The sequence below is a fragment of the Desmodus rotundus genome, chromosome 4 (genome assembly GCF_022682495.2).
Source record: "Desmodus rotundus isolate HL8 chromosome 4, HLdesRot8A.1, whole genome shotgun sequence".
Classification (NCBI taxonomy): domain Eukaryota; kingdom Metazoa; phylum Chordata; class Mammalia; order Chiroptera; family Phyllostomidae; genus Desmodus; species Desmodus rotundus.
The window spans coordinates 151,397,633-151,417,682 of NC_071390.1; the positions used below are offsets into that span (position 1 = coordinate 151,397,633).

Consider the following 20,050-nt stretch of genomic DNA (forward strand, 5'->3'; position numbering starts at 1 on the left):
AATAGGGGAGTGGGAGGGGGAGAGGGGCAAAAAGGTACAGAGAATAAGTAGCATAGATGATAGGTGGAAAATAGACAGGGGGAGGGTAAAAATAGTGTAGGAAATGTAGAAGCCAAAGAACTTACAAGTATGACCCATGGACATGAACTATAGGGGGGGAATGTGGGAGGGAGGGGGTGGGCAGGATGGAGTGGAGTGGGGGGGGGAATGGGACAACTGTAATAGCATAATCAATAAATATATTTTTTTAAAAAAGAAATACACAACAAACGGTGGTATATTTTTTTTAAGTTACTATTTGTTCAAGGAGTGTTTGCACTGTACTGAGTTCTAGATGAAGAGACTACAGAGAGATGACAACCGAGCGCAATGCTTATGCCTGGGTGAAGAATAAAACAGTAGCTGTCAAACGGGCACAAACGGGAGATTCTAGTCCAGGCCGTGTACTGGGTCACAGTGCGAGGTCAGTGTTCAATGTCTTGAAGGTGATCACTGTTTTGTGGTTATAAGAACGCCTTTGTTTGCAAATACGAGGTATAAAGTGTCATATGTAATTTACTCTCAGGGGCTCAGAAAAAAATATATCTATTATAGAGAAATACACGCACAGTCAGAGCGGCGTAGAAATGTGGCAAAATGTTAAAAACTGGAAAATCTAGGCGAGAGGGGTATGGATGTTCATTATATTATTGTTGCATTTTTTTCTTGTGCTTTGAAATTTTTCAATATAAAAAGTTGGGAAGACAAAAATAGTAACAAACAAAATACTTCAAAAGTACCTTGAGTGATTCTGGGGAAAAAAAGCCAGAGAAGAATAATTCACAAAGCAGTTCTGAAACCAAACACAAATACTTTTTATTCATGGGCTATCATCTTACATCAATTCCGTTAAAACCTAAACCAGTTTGCTGTACTCAGGTCAGGTGGCATAACAGTGTCTGAGTTAGGCTGGGAGTCACAGGACTTGCACACGCGCGTGGATGTGATGCAAATACTGACGACACGAAGCGTTCACAGTTACAGGTTAGCTGCTGTTCCTTTAACAGTAACCCCCCGAAGGAAATTATTTTATGAAAAAAGCAACCCACGTTTTGGTCTCATTTACAGACATCCAACATTTTTGTTGGTCGATGAATTCTATACATTTATTATACAACGTAACATATTAAAGAATAAAAGATAAGGCTTACAGAGGTATTTTAGCAGTTGTAAGAATAAAAACCAAGGGCACAAACAAACTTTTAAAGCTTTCTGTATAAACTTCAAAAGCACTGTTAAAATGGAGACTGAGAGGCAACAGAAATCTGCTGTTAAACCAGAAGGTCTATCTAGTCAGATTTATAAAGAACTTAATTCAGAGTTCATGCTTCAAAACAGCTGCATGTAACATTACAGTGGGTGTGTACGGCAAACGAAATGATGAAGTTTCTGCCCCACCGCAGCAGTAAACATCTCAAGGTCGTGTTCCCTTACGACGGAGTATTGCCACGTGGAGTTCAAAATACAGTGCATGGGGAGGAAGGGTGTAGACTCGGGTCATAGAGAAAACCAGAAGAAGGCACCCTGATTTATTTAATGTTAGCCAGTAATAAGTGCTTGATGACTGCTCGGTTTTATGTAACTGAGGGACATTTTAAAGAAAAGGTATCTTATTATCTGATCCCTTTCCTGCCCCTTAAAAATAACTGGATAAAATCAAGAAAACCAAGGGCAGGCACTCTGCCATCAGAGGTTTGTTTTTCAAGGGAGTTTAAAGATTATTTGGAGTTTTCTACATATGCAAGATAATCTCTTTAGAGTACTTTCATGTAATACCTCATGAAATAGTAACTTGGGTTGTCCCCCATCACCAAATGGTCACTGCGGATGAAATGTAGCATCTCCCCTGTAACAGTCCTTTGTTTTAGGGTTAACTGTGCTTAGTGTTTAAGAGTCTCTAATCTCTAACAATAACTTAAAATAATTTAATCTATGATTTATATCTATATATTCATTTCCGATTTATAGTTGACCAAATTTCAAAACTGCTGACTTTACATTATTATTATTTTTTTAACTTCAAGAGACATCTCTGAAAATGAATCAAGTTGTCCACAGGTCTGAACCTGTGGCCAGTCGCCCCTGGAACGGCGCCGTCGGAACGGAGCTCCTTCCAACACGTTGGTCTCCAGAGCTATGCCTGCCGTGGACTCTCCTGTTCTTTTTAGGCATTAATGTGAGCAAATTGGTATGAACTTATACGGTCAAGGTGAGTCTGCGATTCCTAAACAAGGAATGACTGAGTATGCTCAATCACTAGAGGTTTTCAAACTCCTGGTTTATTTCACAGCAAACTGAACCTTTCTACTTGGTAGAAAAAGGAAGTAATTCTACCAGACCATGATTCGGTATGTGCGCACACACTGTATATACATACAAAATTTCTGGTTTTGGTGGTTCGGTTACAGAAAAAAAAAAAGAAAATCTGAACACTGCTTGCAAAGAAACTGTGAAATAGTGGTCAAGAGTAGCATTGCCGTGTGCTTTTCTCATTTAATGGCATTTAAAGGTTCACATTTACTCCAGATTTTCCAGCCAGATTTTGAAATGATCCGAACCTCCTCCCACCGCTATGCGTTCGGCCATGACCTTGCTCACAGCAGTGGCACTCACTAATTCAAACGCCCCGTGAGCTTTTTTACCAGGTTGAAATCATCAGACCTTTGTGTTTTCACAAAACTTTCGGGGCTAAATTAGTCATTCAATAGCACCAGATAGTTGAGGGGAAAAAATGCCATCTATACATTTCCTAAAAATAGTAAGGCAAGGGGAGGAAAAAAAAAAAAAGACATAAAATACAAACCTAAAACTCCTGTCCTGTTTCCTCATCCACATAAATAAAGGCTACCACCTCTGCGTACAAGTTACTCAGGTAACGTCGAGTGCTCTCCAGGAAAGGTCCTACTGTGTGACAGGGTTAGCACAATGCTGGTGGTTTCGTGTCCACTGCCTGCAGCGGACATTCTGCCAGGGAAAAGCCTAGCGTGAAGGAAACAAAAAGGAGAACAAAAACAAAACAAAAACACCTCTCACTTATAATAGAGTTCTTTTTCCAAAAAACTAGAAAATTAGATACCACGAGAGCTTAACTAAAACTTCAAGCCACAACTAAAATTGCTCTGCAATTATAAAATGCCGGCAAACCACTGGGTTTCCATGGAGGCGGCAAAGCAAATTTTACTCAGAATGGCACAGAAGCATCAGCAGACCAAACACAGACGAGAATGCAAAAGAGAAAGAAAAACCACTGGAGAAAGTTTGTGAGTTTATAACTATTCCATTTTTTAAAAATGGTGCAATTTTAGTTTTCTCATTTGTACCTATGTTCAAACTACTACAGCTTTTTAACATTAAACAATAAAAACCTATACCTTACATGGTGGAAATGACTGGTGACATGGGGCATGTCTATACGTTCAAAGAATGATCAGTCTCATCATTTAAAATGCTCACATTCGGGAAACCAAATTATATTTGGCATATGCCTCTGCAAAGTTATAACTCCCACCCTCTTCCAAAAGTTGGCCTCTTGAACAATAAGGTGAAACCTGGCAACATTTACTTATGGTTAACAGTTGTTCTGTCTTGTTTTCTGAAATGCTACATCTGAGACCAAATAAAGTATAATCGGTTCATTTGAAAAAAGGGACTAGAAATATGCCACAAAAATTATTTTTACAATGCATTTTTGCAGAAATAATCTCTAGGTGAAGCTTTTTCTTTTTATACACATATACAAAATTTAAACAGCAATATACACATAATCACAGTGAGGACGTTGGCAAATTCACCAATCTGTAGTGTAAATACAAACTGCAAAGCAGCCTTCCAAGAGAACAATGCTACACAGCAGGCAGAGCTGGCCCATTCAATAGCAAACACCAAAAAGTCCCTGCAAAAGGGAGACAGTGCAAGAAAAGCAGCATGCGCTTTGATACAAACAGCAATTTATGGCTAATGGTTGACATAACTGTGGTAACAGTGACTCTCGCGCTGCTATGCATAAAGTCCTAGGACATCTGTTTGTCTTTATACCACTCCACAAACTCGTCCAACAACACCGGCCCTGGAGAGAGAGAGAGAGAGAGAAAACAACACGGCTCTGAGGCTTTTCACAATGAGAAGGATGGGCAAATGCACAGTGGGGGGTGGGGCGGCAGGGGGGGAGGTAAGGGGACACAGGCACCGGTACTTACACGCGCCATCTTCGTCATAGTTGCTGAGGTCAAGGTTAATTGTTCTGCTAAACTCTAGCACATTGCACCACTGGTCTTTGTTAATAACTTTGTATTTTGATTGCTGATGGAGGGAAAAGTAGTATGAATTACTGACACAATTAACAAATGGGACAGCTTCAATTGCTGTGTGAATCAACTTAATACAGTTCATAAAGGTTAACTCTTCCCATTTGCTGTGTTAGGCACCGGTCTAGGAGGACAGCGAGAGAGCAGGAGTAGAACTTAAGATGAGGATTTGCACTACAAAAATATTACAGGGGCCCAACACAAATGATAAGCACATAAAGGAAATACAATTTTATATCACTAGAGGTGACATTTCTAGACTACAGGAGCCCATTTATATAAGGTGAGGATAATGCCTACTTCATAGAGATGCTGCAAGGATTAAGAGACAATTGATGCAATTTATGTAAAGTTCTTCATCCCTGCTTGGCACACAGAAAGTGCTAAGCAAAGAGCAGCTCCCAAGGACAAGCCCTGACGGGAGCAGGGCGCTCTCTGTCACGCTGTGGGCTGAGGGCGCCTGCAGTAGCGGGCGACCGGAGAAGGACTGACTGCGCGCTACGGGCGGTCTCAGACTCGGTGCTGCAGCCACAGAAGAAACGGCTGTTCTGGTAAGTCAGAACTGGAATCTGATCATAAGAGCAATCAGGAGGGCCATGGAGTACTTTTCTGTTCCTCTTAGATGAGAAATATGCCACATGTGTACTTTAAAATAGAGTATTCTTGTATAAAGATTTGAAAATAAAAGCCAGATCCAACAATTTTAAGCCCTAACCACTAACATCAGAAACACTGGAAAGCAATACAAGCACACACAAAAAACAAGAGAGTTGAGCCTATGGTTTGGAGGACGCAAACAACAAGAAAAGCTAAAAATGAAAGAATTACTGTCTCCTTTTAAAAGGAAGTGAAAACTAGTAAGAAAGAGAACAAAGCTACAGATTTAACTTTCTAAGCAACTAAAAGCAAGAGCCAGTCAGTGAAGCAGTTGCTGGGGCTCCTGGAATCGCGCAGAGTTGCGAGGTCGTTCGGCTTCTGAACCCTTCACACTCAGGCCCAAATTCTGCTAGAGGTCTGTGGACAGGAACCTGTCTCTACGCATTTTCCAAATAAAGTTAACACTTCAGGGAGTTGTCAGAGAAATCAGAACAGATCATTTGTAGATGTGAACTGTTATGCAAACAAATACTCCTTATGTTAAAACTAGTTTCTATAACTTCCTTGAGGAGTTCCAGTTAGTAATGTGACAAGCAATTTTTAATAATAGTCCTTAAAGAATCATATCAGTTGGAAGTTTTTCCAGACAATTACACAAAGTAAAGTGTAAGAAAGATTATTTCAAGAATAAAGCTGGAGTTAGGGTAATGCTCAGGATTTTCTCAGACACAACACCCTCATCCTTTCAAGCAAAGGACGTTTTTTTTAAAAATATTTTTCTTATTTTACCTATTTATTTTTTTATTGTTGTTCAATTATAGTTGTCTGCACTTTCCCCCTACCCCAGCCAAACCCACCTCCCTTCCTTGCTTCCACCCTCCCCCTTGGTTCAAAGGACATTTTTAAAGGGGTGGGGCAAAACCAAAAAAAAAAAAAAACAACAGGGGGGTTTGGCGCTGGAGAACAAGAAGATGCTACTTACATGTGACAACCCTAGTAACTCAGACTTACATCTCAGGGACTTTCAACGCCTACGGCATTACACTGCGTCAGAACCAGCTCCCCATTATTGGCAGCTCAAAGTTTTTTATTATTAGTACTTAAACAAACAATGATGAGATGAAGTGCTGGATTATTTCCTAATACAAATGTGAAGAAAATTTAAACTGAAGAAGATTTGTGTCAGTCTGCCTAACGCTTAGATTGATTCAAGGTCCCCAAGCTACTTGGAGATAAGAGTAAAGGCAACTACATTACACACTTCTTTTAATAAGAAGACCGAAGGCTATTTTTGAATCTTTGCTTAATGAAAAGTGGAAATTCACTTAAAGCCACAAAGGAAAGCGAATCTTGCTTTACGAAAGGAGAGGAAAGGACAGAACGGCAGCTGTCTCTGATGTGTTTGTGCTGGGAGCGAGGAGACACAGTAGCAAATGCACACACAGGCAGCTGCAGAGAAAACGGAGCTGCTGATTGACAGCAGTTATGTCACCGTAGTTTCTACAGACAGAAAAGTGTAACGAACAAAAAATCACAGAAAATGGTTAAATAAAGTACACTTGGTAGTTCTAAGCAAGCAAAAACACATTCGATAAAATAACAATTTGGTACCTCTAAGAACTGGTGAAAAACTGGAAAAAGGGGCCAGATTTTTCCTAATAACAGTCCCAACATGCACTTGGCAGTGTTTATGTCTAGGCTGCGCTGGTCCTTTTCCTGTTCAACAAACAAAAACAAGGATGAGCCAGATGCCCCCAATTCATAAATTCCAACAATCCCAATTTCTGTTTCACATCAACACGACATTAGCGAACAGCTCATTGGTCATGTACCATACCCCACAAACCTGGGCCATGACTGCGGTGGGGGAGGGGAGGGAGTCAGACACAATGGAAGGCTCGCTCGCTCTGGTACTAGATGAACACACGGTGAGAAGGGTTCATGGCAACGGGGTGACCACCCTAATGCAAAATCAATTAGTTACGTGGCAGCAGTATCTACGGTTATTTCATGGGATAGATAAAAATCCGTACCTCAAACCCTTGCTGTTTGGCATTTTTGATCATTATCAAAATCACAATTGCTCACCCCAAAGCCCATAATTTAACTAAATAAAGTTTAACAGTTTTGATTCTATGCTTAGGAATCAGGCTTCCTTAAATAAATGTCATTTGTCCAACAATTTTGTTTTGTTGGTGAATGTTTTTCTTGTGCCTAAAAATGTTGCAATTAAATTCAGCTCGCTATAAATGCTGGGGCTCTGGAGATTCTCTGCAAGTAAGAGAGTGTATCCATCTACCTTTCATCCACCTACTCTGGGAGAAAATTGTCTACTGTAGTCCTCCTTACCGTGGATTTTCAGGGATGTGAAATCTCCTAGCAGAATACCCCTAACAAGTAACCAAGTGAAAAACATTTCCCAAAGAAACCAGGAAAAGGAGTGCATAAACCTGAAATGGGCAGATTAAATTCAATCCACTCGTATTTGCAATTAAGGATCCTAACTGCTCATTTACTTTCTCACAAATCTCTGTTCCAGAACTACAAGTGGGGAGTTCCTGTGGAAGGGCACAGAGGGCCCGATGCCGCGGGTGTTCACCTCACATACATCCAAAGCTAGCTCCGTGTGGTATCCTGACTCCCGTGGAAATTTGCAAAGTACTTTTCCACAAAGGGAGGAGGTTCCTGGCCCTCCCATTTTTGGTGGAATCTGGTGTTGTGACCACCGTCAGCAACCTATACAGCCATACCTATCTCCCGATAGAAGACATTATTACCTCAGTGAAGTGCTCTTTAGTACCCGGAGAATTTCTGGCCTTGACACTGAATTTAAAAGTGAAGGATTTAAACAATACAGCAAATGTAAGGGCCTCACCCAACAACAGCAAACAAGGTAGATGAAGATAGGTCTGCCTATTGTTCGCAGTCATAAAACATAACCACTGTTCACAACCCGGCCAGGTCAGGTGGCTCCACACCACCCTTCTCTGTTACAGGCCACAGCACTTAAATCTGGTGACGGCGGGGTTATCCCAATTCCACAGTTCAATGCAAACCAGTGGGGCCTCCTTTCCACTGCATTCTCTGCCTGACCTCTTGGCCATGCACAGCATCCTGCTCAGGCTGTCATAGTCCCGACGAAGAGGAGGACAAGAGAAAAGGTGTTCTAGAGATTGCTCAGCTTTTGCCAACCAAGCCTCATCCGGTTGTTGCATTTCAAGGGCTTCTACTGTGATGCACTGCACGACAACACGGAGAACTTCCTCTCACCCGCTGGCACAGGTGTGGGCAGGGGCAGCAGCGCGCTACGCCATGAAGCAATCCACAAGAAGAATGAGTGAGCTGCTGGAAACACACGTGGCTCCACAGCACTGGCCCAAAGGTCACCTGCTGAACAGCAGCCGAGGCAGCACGGGCTGACAACACTGGACTTGGCAAAAGCTTTCCCTTGCAAAAGTCAGTAATCATTCGCTAACCCTAACCCACTGGTCTTGCCATGACGTGTACCGTGCCTTTTCCCAACATCACCAGCGCCTACGTCCCCATCACAGTGGACATACACTAAGGTGACAGAAAGAAAAAAAAGATACAAAAGACCTGGACAAGACTCTGCAACAATATAATCATCTGACAAACTGATGAGCATGAAGGATTTCAATGCATGTGTTTGGTTGGCAGCGATGCCCAGACAGGGAGGAAAGGCATCAGACTCACAGGACAGGAAGCTGAACAGCACTCACTCACTCCTGCTCTGCAAGGGTGCCAGCGGCAGCTCGCAATCACTAACACCATCTTCTGCCTAGCAAATGAGAGAAAGATATTATGGACGCACTCAAGATCTGAACGGTGGCATCTCGCTGATAACCACCATTGCCTGTTGGCAAATTTGAGGCCATGTGCCAGTGACCATAACTGGAAACTCAGAATTCCTGGGAACAACACAATCCAGAGATCCCACAACCAATTATCTGCTGAACATCGAAATGGGACACACGCCCAGGGGCTCTCTAACAGCAACGACCCCAAAGGCACTCTCGGCCAGGGGTTCCCAGTTAAAAGAGAAATGCACCTCCCAGAGTGCTATGAAGCAGGGCATTTTTTAAGAAAATGATAATCACCTTAACTAATTCAGAGAGCACGGCAAAGACATCCAGAAGCTCCTCACAGGAAATTAAAATGGGGCACTGCAGACACTGACCCGGGGCCTCCACCGTGGAGCGAGGGCGGACCCCTGCATGCCCCGGCCAGAATCTGAGCAGGACGAACCTTGAGGAGGCCTGTCAAGGGTAAAGAAGAAATGGAACTTTCCTCCCTGCCCACCTCTTGACCCCACCTGTGCTGGTGTGTATTTCATAAATTTTAGTTTTCTAAGAAAAACTTCAAATTCTGTACTTTTCAAATAACAGAAAACAGAACAGGTTCCATACACCAGCGATATACGAACCCCCTTCAATATACAACTGGATTCTGTCTTGTCTCCTTAATCACAGATAAAAACAGTACTTATGGACGAGGTCAGGCCTCTTAGTGATAGAGCTATAAAACCACAGAATCCTACTCTGACCACTCTAAGAAGTTGTGTTTTGCATATGGAATAACTGCACTCCTCCAGCTGAAGACTAGGAACAGCTAGTGTACAGAATAACGACTTCTTATTAAGGTCTGATTTGGAGTTCTAACATGAAAAAAGTTACTGCCTTTGTTCATCTAAGACTGTTCCAGTATGTCTTCGTATGATATGTGAAAATTAAGCATTTTTCTCCTTAAATGGCACAAGTAACTTAAAAATAATAACAGAAACAAATAGGTAACTGTATATATGCAAATATGATATTATAAATATGAATCCTCAACAATCTATGTATTCTGATATGCTCTTCAGAGGCTCCCAACAATTTCAGATGACCTATTTCCAATTTTCACAAAGTTTTGATAGCTTAAAACAGCGGTGTCAAGCCCAGTCTCACTGGGGGCCACATCAGCCTCGCAGTTGCCTTCAAAGGGCTGCATGTAATTTTAGGACTGTATAGATGTAACTACTCCTTAACTAGGGGCAAGGAGCTCGGCGCTGCTGCCGGGTAGAAACAAGGTGCCGGGCTGGATAAAACAAGGTGGAAGGTCGGATTCGGCCTGTAGGCCTTGTGTCTGCCACCTGTGGCTTAAAACTTGTATGTTAAAAAGCAAACCTTTAGTTATTAAAATTATAAAGGAAAACATCTTCAACAGTAAAAGAAATTTCCAAGATTTTCAGGAACTAGTTGGACGCAAACATCATGTAAGTGACCACGATTCACAAACATCAATGGTCACCATCAAAAGGACTAAAATAAAGACCCAGACATACATCGTAGAATTCCATCTGAGAATGATAGGGATACAAAAAATAAAGAGCAAATGCAGTCCTACCTAACACAGCTACCTAGGTACACAAAAACAAGGTAAAAAGAGAGCTCTAACTTGAATCTTAAATAATGTTAACAGTTTATAAAACTGAAAATATAGCAAATCAGGTTTTGAATGGGAGATTTTTTTTTCTTTTTAATACACATTTTTAAAAGTCGTAAAACCCAAGAGTGTCCTCCCACTGGGAAAAATGAATCTAAATAATTATGCTCTTTGAACTTACCCAGCATTATTTTACAGACCACAACATGCAAGGTAACTAGGCTTATTATTGACATTTCTTTAATAAACGAGAAACGATCTGCCAGTGGACACAGTCTCTCCTCTTCATTTTATTTGGTACAGATTCTACTACTAAGTATTAATCTTGGAAAATAAGACACCTAAGTAATGTCAGTCAATCATAATTCAACACTATTTCTAATTCTACGGTTTACTTTTATTGAGAATTAATCTGAACCAGAAATTGTTCTAAGTGCCTTATACTTAAATTTATTTAATACAACAACCCTTTTAAGATAGGTATTATTGGAGATCGGAAGATGGCGGCGTAGGTAGACACACTGCGCCTCCTCGCACAACCAGAACTGACAGAGAATCGAACAGCAAGGGGGACTGACACCAAGGAAACAGAAAATAATCATTCATCCAGACTGGTAGGAGGGGCGGAGACGGGCACCGGGGTGGAGAGGACTCCTGTGGCTGTGGCGGGACTGAGACTGGCGGAGTGTGGGACAAATGGCGCAGGCAGTCCGAGCACTAGCAGACCCTGCGGTCCCACATTTGCACAGATAAACCCAGAGGGCCGGACTCAGAGTGGCGGGTAGCACCTTGCGGCACCACATTCGCCCACAGATAAACCGGACAAACGGCGGGCAGCGAAGCAGACCGCTCCGCAACCCAGGGCTCCAGCTCAGGGAAATAAAGCCTCAAACCTCTGATTGAAAGCGGCCCTGGGGGTTGGGGCGGCAGGAGAGACTCCCAGCCTCACAGGAGAGGTTGTTGGAGAGACCCACAGGGGCCTGGAGTGTGCACAGGCCCACTTACTCCGGAACCAGCAACAGAGTGGCCCAGTTTGATCGTGGGTATCGGAGTGGAAGATTGAAATCCGGAGGAGAGTGAGGCGGGCACCATTGCTCCCACTCGGCCCCTCCCCCACGTACAGCGTCACAGCGCAGCGACCAGCATTACCCCTCCCCGGTGAACACCTAAGGCTCCGCCCCTTAAAGTAACAGACGCGCCAAGACAAACAAACAAAAAAATGGCCCAAACGACAGAACACTTCAAAGCTCCAGAAAAAATACAACTAAGCGAGGAAGAGATAGCCAACCTATCGGATGCACAGTTCAAAGCACTGGTTATCAATATGCTCACAGACTTGGTTGAATCTGTTAGAAAAACAGATGAAAAAATGAAGCCTATGCTAAGAGAAACAAAGGAAAATGTACAGGGAACCAATAGTGATGAGAAGGAAACTGGGACTCAAATCAATGGTATGGACCAGAAGGAAGAAACAAACATCCAGCCAGAAAAGAATGAAGAAACAAGAACTTGGAAAAATGAGGAGAGGCTTAGGAACCTCCAGGACACCTTGAAACGTTCCAACATCCGAATTATAGGGATGCCAGAAGGAGAAGAGGAAGAACAAAAAATTGAAAACTTATTTGAACAAATAATGGAGAACTTCCCCAATCTGGCAAAGGAAATAGACTTCCGGGAAGTCCAGGAAGCTCAGAGAGTCTCAAAGAAGCTGGACCCAAGGAGGAACACAACAAGGCACATCATAATTACATTACCCAAGATTAAACGCAAGGATCTACATCCAAGATTACTGTATCCAGCAAAGCTATCATTTAGAAGGGAAGGGAAGATAAAGTGCTTCTCAGATAAGGTCAAGTTAAAGAAGCTCATCATCACCAAGCTCTTATTATATGAAATGTTAAAGGGAGTTACCTAAGAAAAAGAAGATCAAAAATAGGAACAGTAAAAATGACAGCAAACTCACAGATATTAACGGCCACACATAAAACAAAAACGAGAGCAAACTAGGCAAACAACTAGAACATGAGGGTTGTCAATAAGGGAGTGGGAGGGGGAGAGGGGGATAAAGGTACAGAGAATAAGTAGCATAGATGATAGGTGGAAAATAGACAGGGGGAGGGTAAAAATAGTGTAGGAAATGTAGAAGCCAAAGAACTTATAAGTATGACCCATGGACATGAACTATGGGGGGGAATGTGGGAGGGAGGGGGGTGGGCAGGATGGAGTGGAGTGGGGGGGTAAATGGGACAACTGTAATAGCATAATCAATAAATATATTAAAAAAACAAAAAAAAAAAAAAAAAAAAAAAAAAAGATAGGTATTATTACTATCCCCAATTTACAAATAAGAAAGCTGTGGCAAAGGGAGTTAAAATGATAGTGATGAGGTTGGAGAGCTGGGACTCGAATGGGGAAGTCTGATTCCAAACCTGAGCTCTTCATTGTGTGCTATCTCACTTCCCTGAGAAGTAATTAAGGAAGTGAGATTTATTATTTTTTACAGATTTTATTTATTTTTAGAGTGAGGGGAAGGGAGGGAGAGAAACATTGATTGGCTGCTTCTCGTACGTGCCCTAACTAGGGTCCGAACCCACAACCCAGGCACGTGCCCTGACCAGGGATCAAATCGGCGACCTTTCACTTTACGGCACAAGGCCGAACCAACAGAGCCACGCTGGTCAGGACAGGAACAGAAACTGACATACAGTCCCATTAGCTTTACAAGTAACTGCTGAGTAAATCTGTGTCTGTGATAACCAAAGAGCAATTATTTTAATTGAGGTATAATTGACATTCAACATTTTATTAGTTTCGGGTGTACCACATAGTGATTCAACATTTACATACATTACAAACAAAGAGTAATCTAAGATAAAGCTGACAAGGTTTTCACGATAAGAGACGTGGGATGAGACGACTCATCATCTTCCTACTCTTGTCCTCACCTTGACCTACCTCCTCTTTTCTTTGTAATTTACAGTGAAAATAGGAGGAAAAAGGGAGGCCTGTGTGTGGTGTGTTGGGGGCAGCTGTATAAGAAGGAAACGAATATACCGACAAGTACAGTAAAGAAGTAAGACTCAAGTTAGAAAAGGACAGGAATCAAAATGGTCACAACAGACTGAGCTCAGAGTCAGGGGGTATTATTCTCTGGTGAGTACAAAACCTGCAAATATTCCTTATGAAACTCTGTAAGTACCATCCATCATCCTTTCTAGTTTAAATGGAAATGGCTAAGCTAGTTTTACTTAGACAAAGAAAATGCATTAACTTTAATACATGTGACCTCTTACATCTTCCAGAAACATCTCCTCAGAGCCAGCGCATAGACTGGTACCTAGAGCTGGAAAAGTGAGTGCCTCAAGGGCCGGACAGCTTCTGCCTCCAGAAAGCCCTGTTTACCACTTCTTGGAGCTTTATTTCAAGGAGTGAGAAAGCAAAGACACCCCCACCCAGAGCAATCTCCCATTCTCCTCTTGCCCACTGCCATCCTTCTCCCTCACCTTGAAGGCCACCCTTTCTCTCCATCTAGCAGCTTCTCCCAACTCCACTTCCTTCCCGGTTCCATGGAGATCCATCTCAATCACTCCAGGAGGGCTCCTCTCAACTCCCCTCTGCCCTCCAAGCTCACACACTCCTCCCTCTCAATCCATGCCATTACTCTCTCCCTTCTGCCACGAGGCTGGACCACACCATTAGAACAAAATGTAAGAGCAGCATCACTATACATCCACAGTGTCTACTCCTGGCGGGGCCAGGATGCTGCTGTCAGCCCAGCAATTATCCTTCTCAGAATCCGAGTGTCGATCTGTCTGTGACTTTCAGCATCGTACCTTGCCTCTGACACAGAGAATGTAGAAAAATCAAATGTAACTGAAGTTTAATAACTATTCGCAGATCAACAAAACATGACTGTATTTAGTCTTTCTTTTATCTCATTCTCTTTGCCAATCTTTTTCTCTGTGGGCCTCTTTTTTTACTTAATCTTTATTGTATTTTTCCCCATTTAGACTCCTTCTACCCCCTTTCCCCCAGCAATCACCACGCTGTTGTCCATGAGTCCTTTTTCCTCCTGTATTTAGTCTTTTATCTCTATCTCTTTGCCAATCTTTTTCTCTCTAGGGCCTTTTAAAAGAGAGGATCATGAAAAAAAATGGCTTTTTTATCTAAAGGAATTCATACAACAGTATTTGCTTATATAATAAGAAAAGTTTATATTGGATGAAAAATCCCATGCATAAACACACTGAGCCAAAACTGACTTGTATGAAGAACTGGCCATTTTAGCCCTTGAACTTATATCCCACCATCTTCCTCTAACAAGATCCCATAGGATGGGGATAGCTGTGAGTCAGGGAAGGAGAGGTGGCTCTGGGAAGGGGGCACTGGCCTACACTCAGGGGCAAGCTCAGGCCCTGTTGTCTCCTCCCCTCTGGCTCTAGTCAGTCATCTGCAGAATGACAAGAAAGGGCCAGATGACTTCTTATGATATCCACAGCACTATATATAAGTTCAGTCAAAGTAAAATTGGGAGAAAAATAATATAACTTGATAGCCAAGTACCATTTTTAATTGGCTGCAAAGTTTGAAGGGGAAAAAAGAAATGGTCGCTCCTTAGGACTACAATCTGGAGAGATGTTAAAGGGGTCGTTCTATCATTTTCTGGTATTGTACTGTATAGTTTCTTTCCTGGTAAATTAAAGTATAATATTTAACATATGCCATTGTCATTTGCAATAGCAAATATTTAGGGTATTAAAACTATCAGAGCCTTGGCTGGTGTAGCTCAGTGGATTGAGCACGGGCCTGCTAACAAAAGGGTAGCTGGTTCGATTCCCAGTCAGGGCACATGCCTGGGTTGTGGGCCAGGTCCCCAGTAGGGGTGCACGAGAGGCAACCACACATTGTTGTTTCTCTCCCTTTTCCCCTCCCTTCCCCTCTCTCTAAAAATAAATAAAATCTTTTTAAAAACTTTTAGAAAATTTAATTTCCATTAAAAGCTTGATTGTAAAAGTTTGATTTTAATAATTGTAAGTTATTACCTCTAGGAGTCATTTTTCTAGTAGAAAAAAAAGAGACTGGAGGGATAAAAAGCTGTTTGAGTTCTGCTGCTAACCAAGATGGAGTCAGAGAAACTAGATTTTCCTTTTCACTTCAAAGAGCCAGAAAACTGGACAAAATATATGAAATGATGGCCTTTACACACTGGCCAATAAGCAGCCCAGGTCCGTGACCCCTGAGAAAAAGCAGCACAAGGTCAGCCCTACAGTGATCCTACTCTCTGTGTGGAGGTAGTTTCCAGGCCGCACAGCGCCAGAAGGGGAACCGGACGAAGCCCCAAGGCCTTGCTGAGTTGGGAAAGACAGAGTTTGAGGAGGCAAAGGAGGCAACTATAATCCGTGGATCAAAATTCCAGCAAGGAGGGACCTGCACAGCGAGAAACCCGGAGATCTACAATGTCTCCGCACTCTGTGGCGGTGGGTTATCTATGCGTTTGTGAGAGGAAAGCCCCCCCTCCCCCGCTGAGCCCAGAGGAAGAATCAATGAAAAAACGTAAACAAAAATTCCTAACCTTGCACAAGCTGGGAGCAGTTTGTATTCCCACGAGCCAGAGGAGAAAGATCTCATCGTGCTCAGGGCCCTGGGTAGTAGAATCCTCAAAAGGGTCCTGCTTTCCGAGACGAGTGGGGCTCTATAATCCTTAGACTGAAGGGTGTTCAGGTCCGGCCCTTTCGAAGGACCAAACTGATCCCACGAAACTCAACTATGTACCAGAAAAATTTTTAAATCCAACACTATTTAAAAGAATTCAGAAGACCTAGCAACCAACAAACTAAAATTTATCATATCCAGCATCCAATAAAAAAAAAACTATTATGAATGCAAGAAGCTATAAAATATGACTCATGGCCAAGATAAAAATTAACCAAGAGAAAGAGACCTAGGAAATGGCAGGGATGGTGGAAACTGAAGACAAAATTGTTAATACACTTGTTATAAATATGTTCTGGATGTTCCAGAAGGTGGAAGAAGATATCATCAAGATGAAGAGAGAAATGGAACATACAAAAAAAGGCCCAAATGGAACTCACAGAGTTGCAGAGTAACAGCACCTGAAATGAGAAATACACTGGCTAGGATTCTCAGTACATTGGATGCTGCAGAAAAGGCTAATATTAGAAGACACAGTAATCAAAGCCTGTGGGACAGTATCAAACATCTAACACAGGCACAGCCTCAGTCCCCGAAGGCCAACAGAGTAAGAACACAAAATATATATATGTTTGAAGAAATAACAGCTGGGAATGTTCCCAATTTAAGACGAACTATTAGCCCACAGGTCAAAAAATTCAACAAGCCCTAACCAGAACACACATAAAGAAAATTATGCCTAGGCACATCATCATCAACCTCGGAAAAGCAATGAAGAGAATAAAAGCAGAAAACAAGACTTTAAGTTCGAAGGACTAATGAACAACACTAGGCTTATCATTAGGAGCTACCCAAGACAGAAGACAGTAGAAAGGTATCATTAAAGTACTGAACGAATATTCAATAACCTAGAACCTTCTATCCAGAGAAGTATCTTCTACAAGGGAGGCAACATAAAAGCTCAGAGAATTCATCACCACGAGATCTGAACCATGAGAAACATTAAAGGAAATTTGTGGGGCAGGAGGCCAATGATACCAGATAGAAATCTGTATCTAAACAAAAGAGGTGGAGAGCACAGAAGTGATATACATTTAGATAAGTATAAAAGGCATTATTACCAAGATAGGTGTTCTGGTCTAAATGTTTGTGTCCCTCCAAAATTCATGGTAAAATCCTAACCCCCGAGGTGATGGTATTAGGAAGTGGGGTCTTGGGGAGGTAATTAGACTCTGCCCTCTTGAAGGTGGACGGGTGCTCCTATAAAAAAGACCCCAGAGAGCTCCCTCCTCCCTTCCAACATTGTGAGGTTACAGCTGGTGGGCTCTCAACAGACATCTAAGCTGTCTAATTGGTTGGTACCTTAATCTTGGGCTCCCCAGCCTCCAGAACTGTGAGAAATAAATTTCCGTTGTTTATAAATTACTCAGTCTCTGGAATTTGTTAGAACAGCCTGAGTAAACTAATATAATATATTGTGAGATTTACGGCACACATATAAGTAAAATGTATGACAGCAACAGCAAAAAGTATGGTGGGCAAAATGAAAGCACACTGCTGTAAAGGTTCTTGCATTATACATGAAGTGGGTATTACTACTTCAAGAAAACGTATGAAAATTTAAAGATATGTACTATAAAACTTACAGCAACCACAAGAACAGTGAAAGAGAGAGAGAGATAGCTTACAAGGCAACAGTGGAAATAAAATGAAAGCTTAAAAAAATCAATCCAAAAGAAGTCATAAACTTAACCATATCAATAATGACATCAATGGTTTAGTCCTGACTGGTGTGGCTCAGTGGGCTGGGCATCATCCAGCAAACTGAAAGGTCACCAGCTCCTTTCCTCGTCAGGGCAAATGCCTAGGTTGCAGGACAGATTCCTGGTTGGGGGCGTGCAAGAGGCAACTGACTGATGTTTCTCTTGCACACTAATGTTTCTCTCCCTCTTTTTCTCCCTCTCTCTAAAAACAAATAAATAAAATCTTTTAAAAAAACAAACAGTTTATGCATCCCAAGACAGATATTGTCAGACCCAATTATATGCTATCTGTAAGAAACCCACTTTAAACATAAAGACACGAATAGGTTAAAAGTAAAAGGATGGAAAGAGACATATCTAAAGAAAGCTGGAATGGCTATAGACTCCAGAACAAGCAATATTACCAAGGATAGAGACACTTCAGAATACTAAGGGTCAATACTTCAAGAAGACATAACAATACGAAGTGTATCTCAACCTAATATCTGCACTTCAAAATAACACGGCGCAAAATGGTAGAAGTGACAGGAGAAATATTACAGTTGGAGAGTTCAACATTCCTCTCTCAGTAATTGATAGAACAAGTGGACAGAAATCAATAAGGATATAGAAAATTGAACACTGTCCGCCAACTTGACCTAACTGGCATTTATGAACCACTCCACGGAACAGCGGCAGGATCTCCTTCTTTTGTGGTGCACGTAAAACATTCGCCGCAGCAGACCGCATTCTGAACTGCAAATCAAGCCTCCGTACACGTAAGCGGCCTTAAATTATACAGGGTACGTTTTCCCACCACAACAGAATTAAACTAGGTATCAATAACAAAATGATTACTTGGAAAAATCACACAAACAACGCACTTCTAAATAACCACTGAGTCAAAAAAAAAATTCATCAGAAAAACTGGAAAATATTTTTTTAAGTGAATGCAAATGGAAATACAGTATCTCAAAATGTGTGGGTAGAGCTAAACAAAACAAAACAAAAAGAAAGGGTTCAATAACCAATTTATCTTACAGCATAATTTAACTGAATGGTGGAGTGGTTGTTATTCATCCTTAAGTAAAAGAGTTTAATCACGGATATTTACTGATCCTCTCCTTAGAAGTCAAGAACTCTGCTGGCAGATAAAATTAAGGCTGTTACCTAAATCCCAAAGCCAAGCTAGCAGAGATAGGAGCACCGTGTAAATGAAGGCACAGATCTCTCCAGGACAAGGAGGTGCAGGCAAGGCTGAGTGGAAGTGGAAGTGGAAGCGTGGCTGGGGCTTAGAGGCCTAACAATGCAGAGAGCTGTGGGAGTCCAAAGAGGGCTCTAGCCAGAAGTCCAGCGTGACAAAAGACAGCAAGCAGAAAGGCCAAACAAGCAGGTGGCAGACTCAGTGAACGGCTAATTCAACTTCACTACCCAGGAGTTGCAGGCACCACAGCAGAGGAAGCTTGGGACTGGGTTGCAAGGGCCTGGAGGGACCTGCAGACTGGACCAGGAGTCAGAACCCGGGCGTGAGTCCTGGGTCTACTGTTGACTAACCACAGGACCACGGTTCAGTTTCTCCACTTCGCTGAGGCCCACTTTCCCTTTCTGTGAAGCAGACTGAATGCATCCCCGTCTGTCACTCCGAGTTGCTGTGAGAGCAACTGCGCCAGGTGCACAGTGAGGCGCTACATGATGTAAAAGCAGAGGGAAGGTACTGAAGGCTTCTGTGAGCTGGAAGGTGGCCGAGGGAGCCTGGGGCTGCACGAAGATGAGTGACACTGTACTGACTGAATGCTGGGTGAGAAGGCGGAAATAAGGCTACGGGGGCAGTGCAGGGCGGCAGTCACGAGGGCCTCATCCAGCGAGGCTGTGCCAGGAGCACCGCGAAAGAGGCGACTGAAGATGGACCCCTGAGACTGACCGAGGGTGGAATGGAAGCCAGGGAGGTGTAAATGAAACCTGGGTCTAAAGCAGTGGACGTGTGGGAAAATTTGACCCCCAAACAGAAAAGTTAGAAAATAAGCCCAATTTTCTAGGTATAACGCTTCTAACCAAATTTTGACCCATATAAGAAGAAACAGCTGACCAGGAAAGGAAAATAAAATCACATGTAATAAAATATTTAATCCTAGAAACTATGCAGCTATTTTAAAAGCATTTGGCAAACAACTTCTATATGTAATTATAGAAATGCCATTTAGTAAAACATTCTAGCTGAATTTTACCGTATAATTTCTAACATCTATGAATCTTCATGCATGTTGTCGTTTT

The 20,050-nt window shown here is 42.3% G+C and overlaps 1 protein-coding gene across 8 annotated transcripts in view; it reads right to left on the bottom strand.

Moving 5' to 3' along the window:
- Positions 1–830: 830 nt before the first annotated feature.
- Positions 831–20,050, bottom strand: part of DCUN1D4 (defective in cullin neddylation 1 domain containing 4) — a 69,937-nt gene continuing 50,717 nt past the window's right edge. For all 8 annotated transcript variants that reach the window (XM_053922721.1, XM_045182817.2, XM_024573668.3 and 5 more), the window contains 3 exons: positions 6,552–6,656; positions 4,236–4,338; positions 831–4,105 (listed from right to left, as the gene is read on the bottom strand). In XM_053922721.1, the coding sequence (XP_053778696.1) occupies positions 4,050–4,105; positions 4,236–4,338; positions 6,552–6,656 (264 nt within the window). In that variant the 3' untranslated portion in view covers positions 831–4,049. The remainder of the gene's footprint in view (positions 4,106–4,235; positions 4,339–6,551; positions 6,657–20,050) is intronic.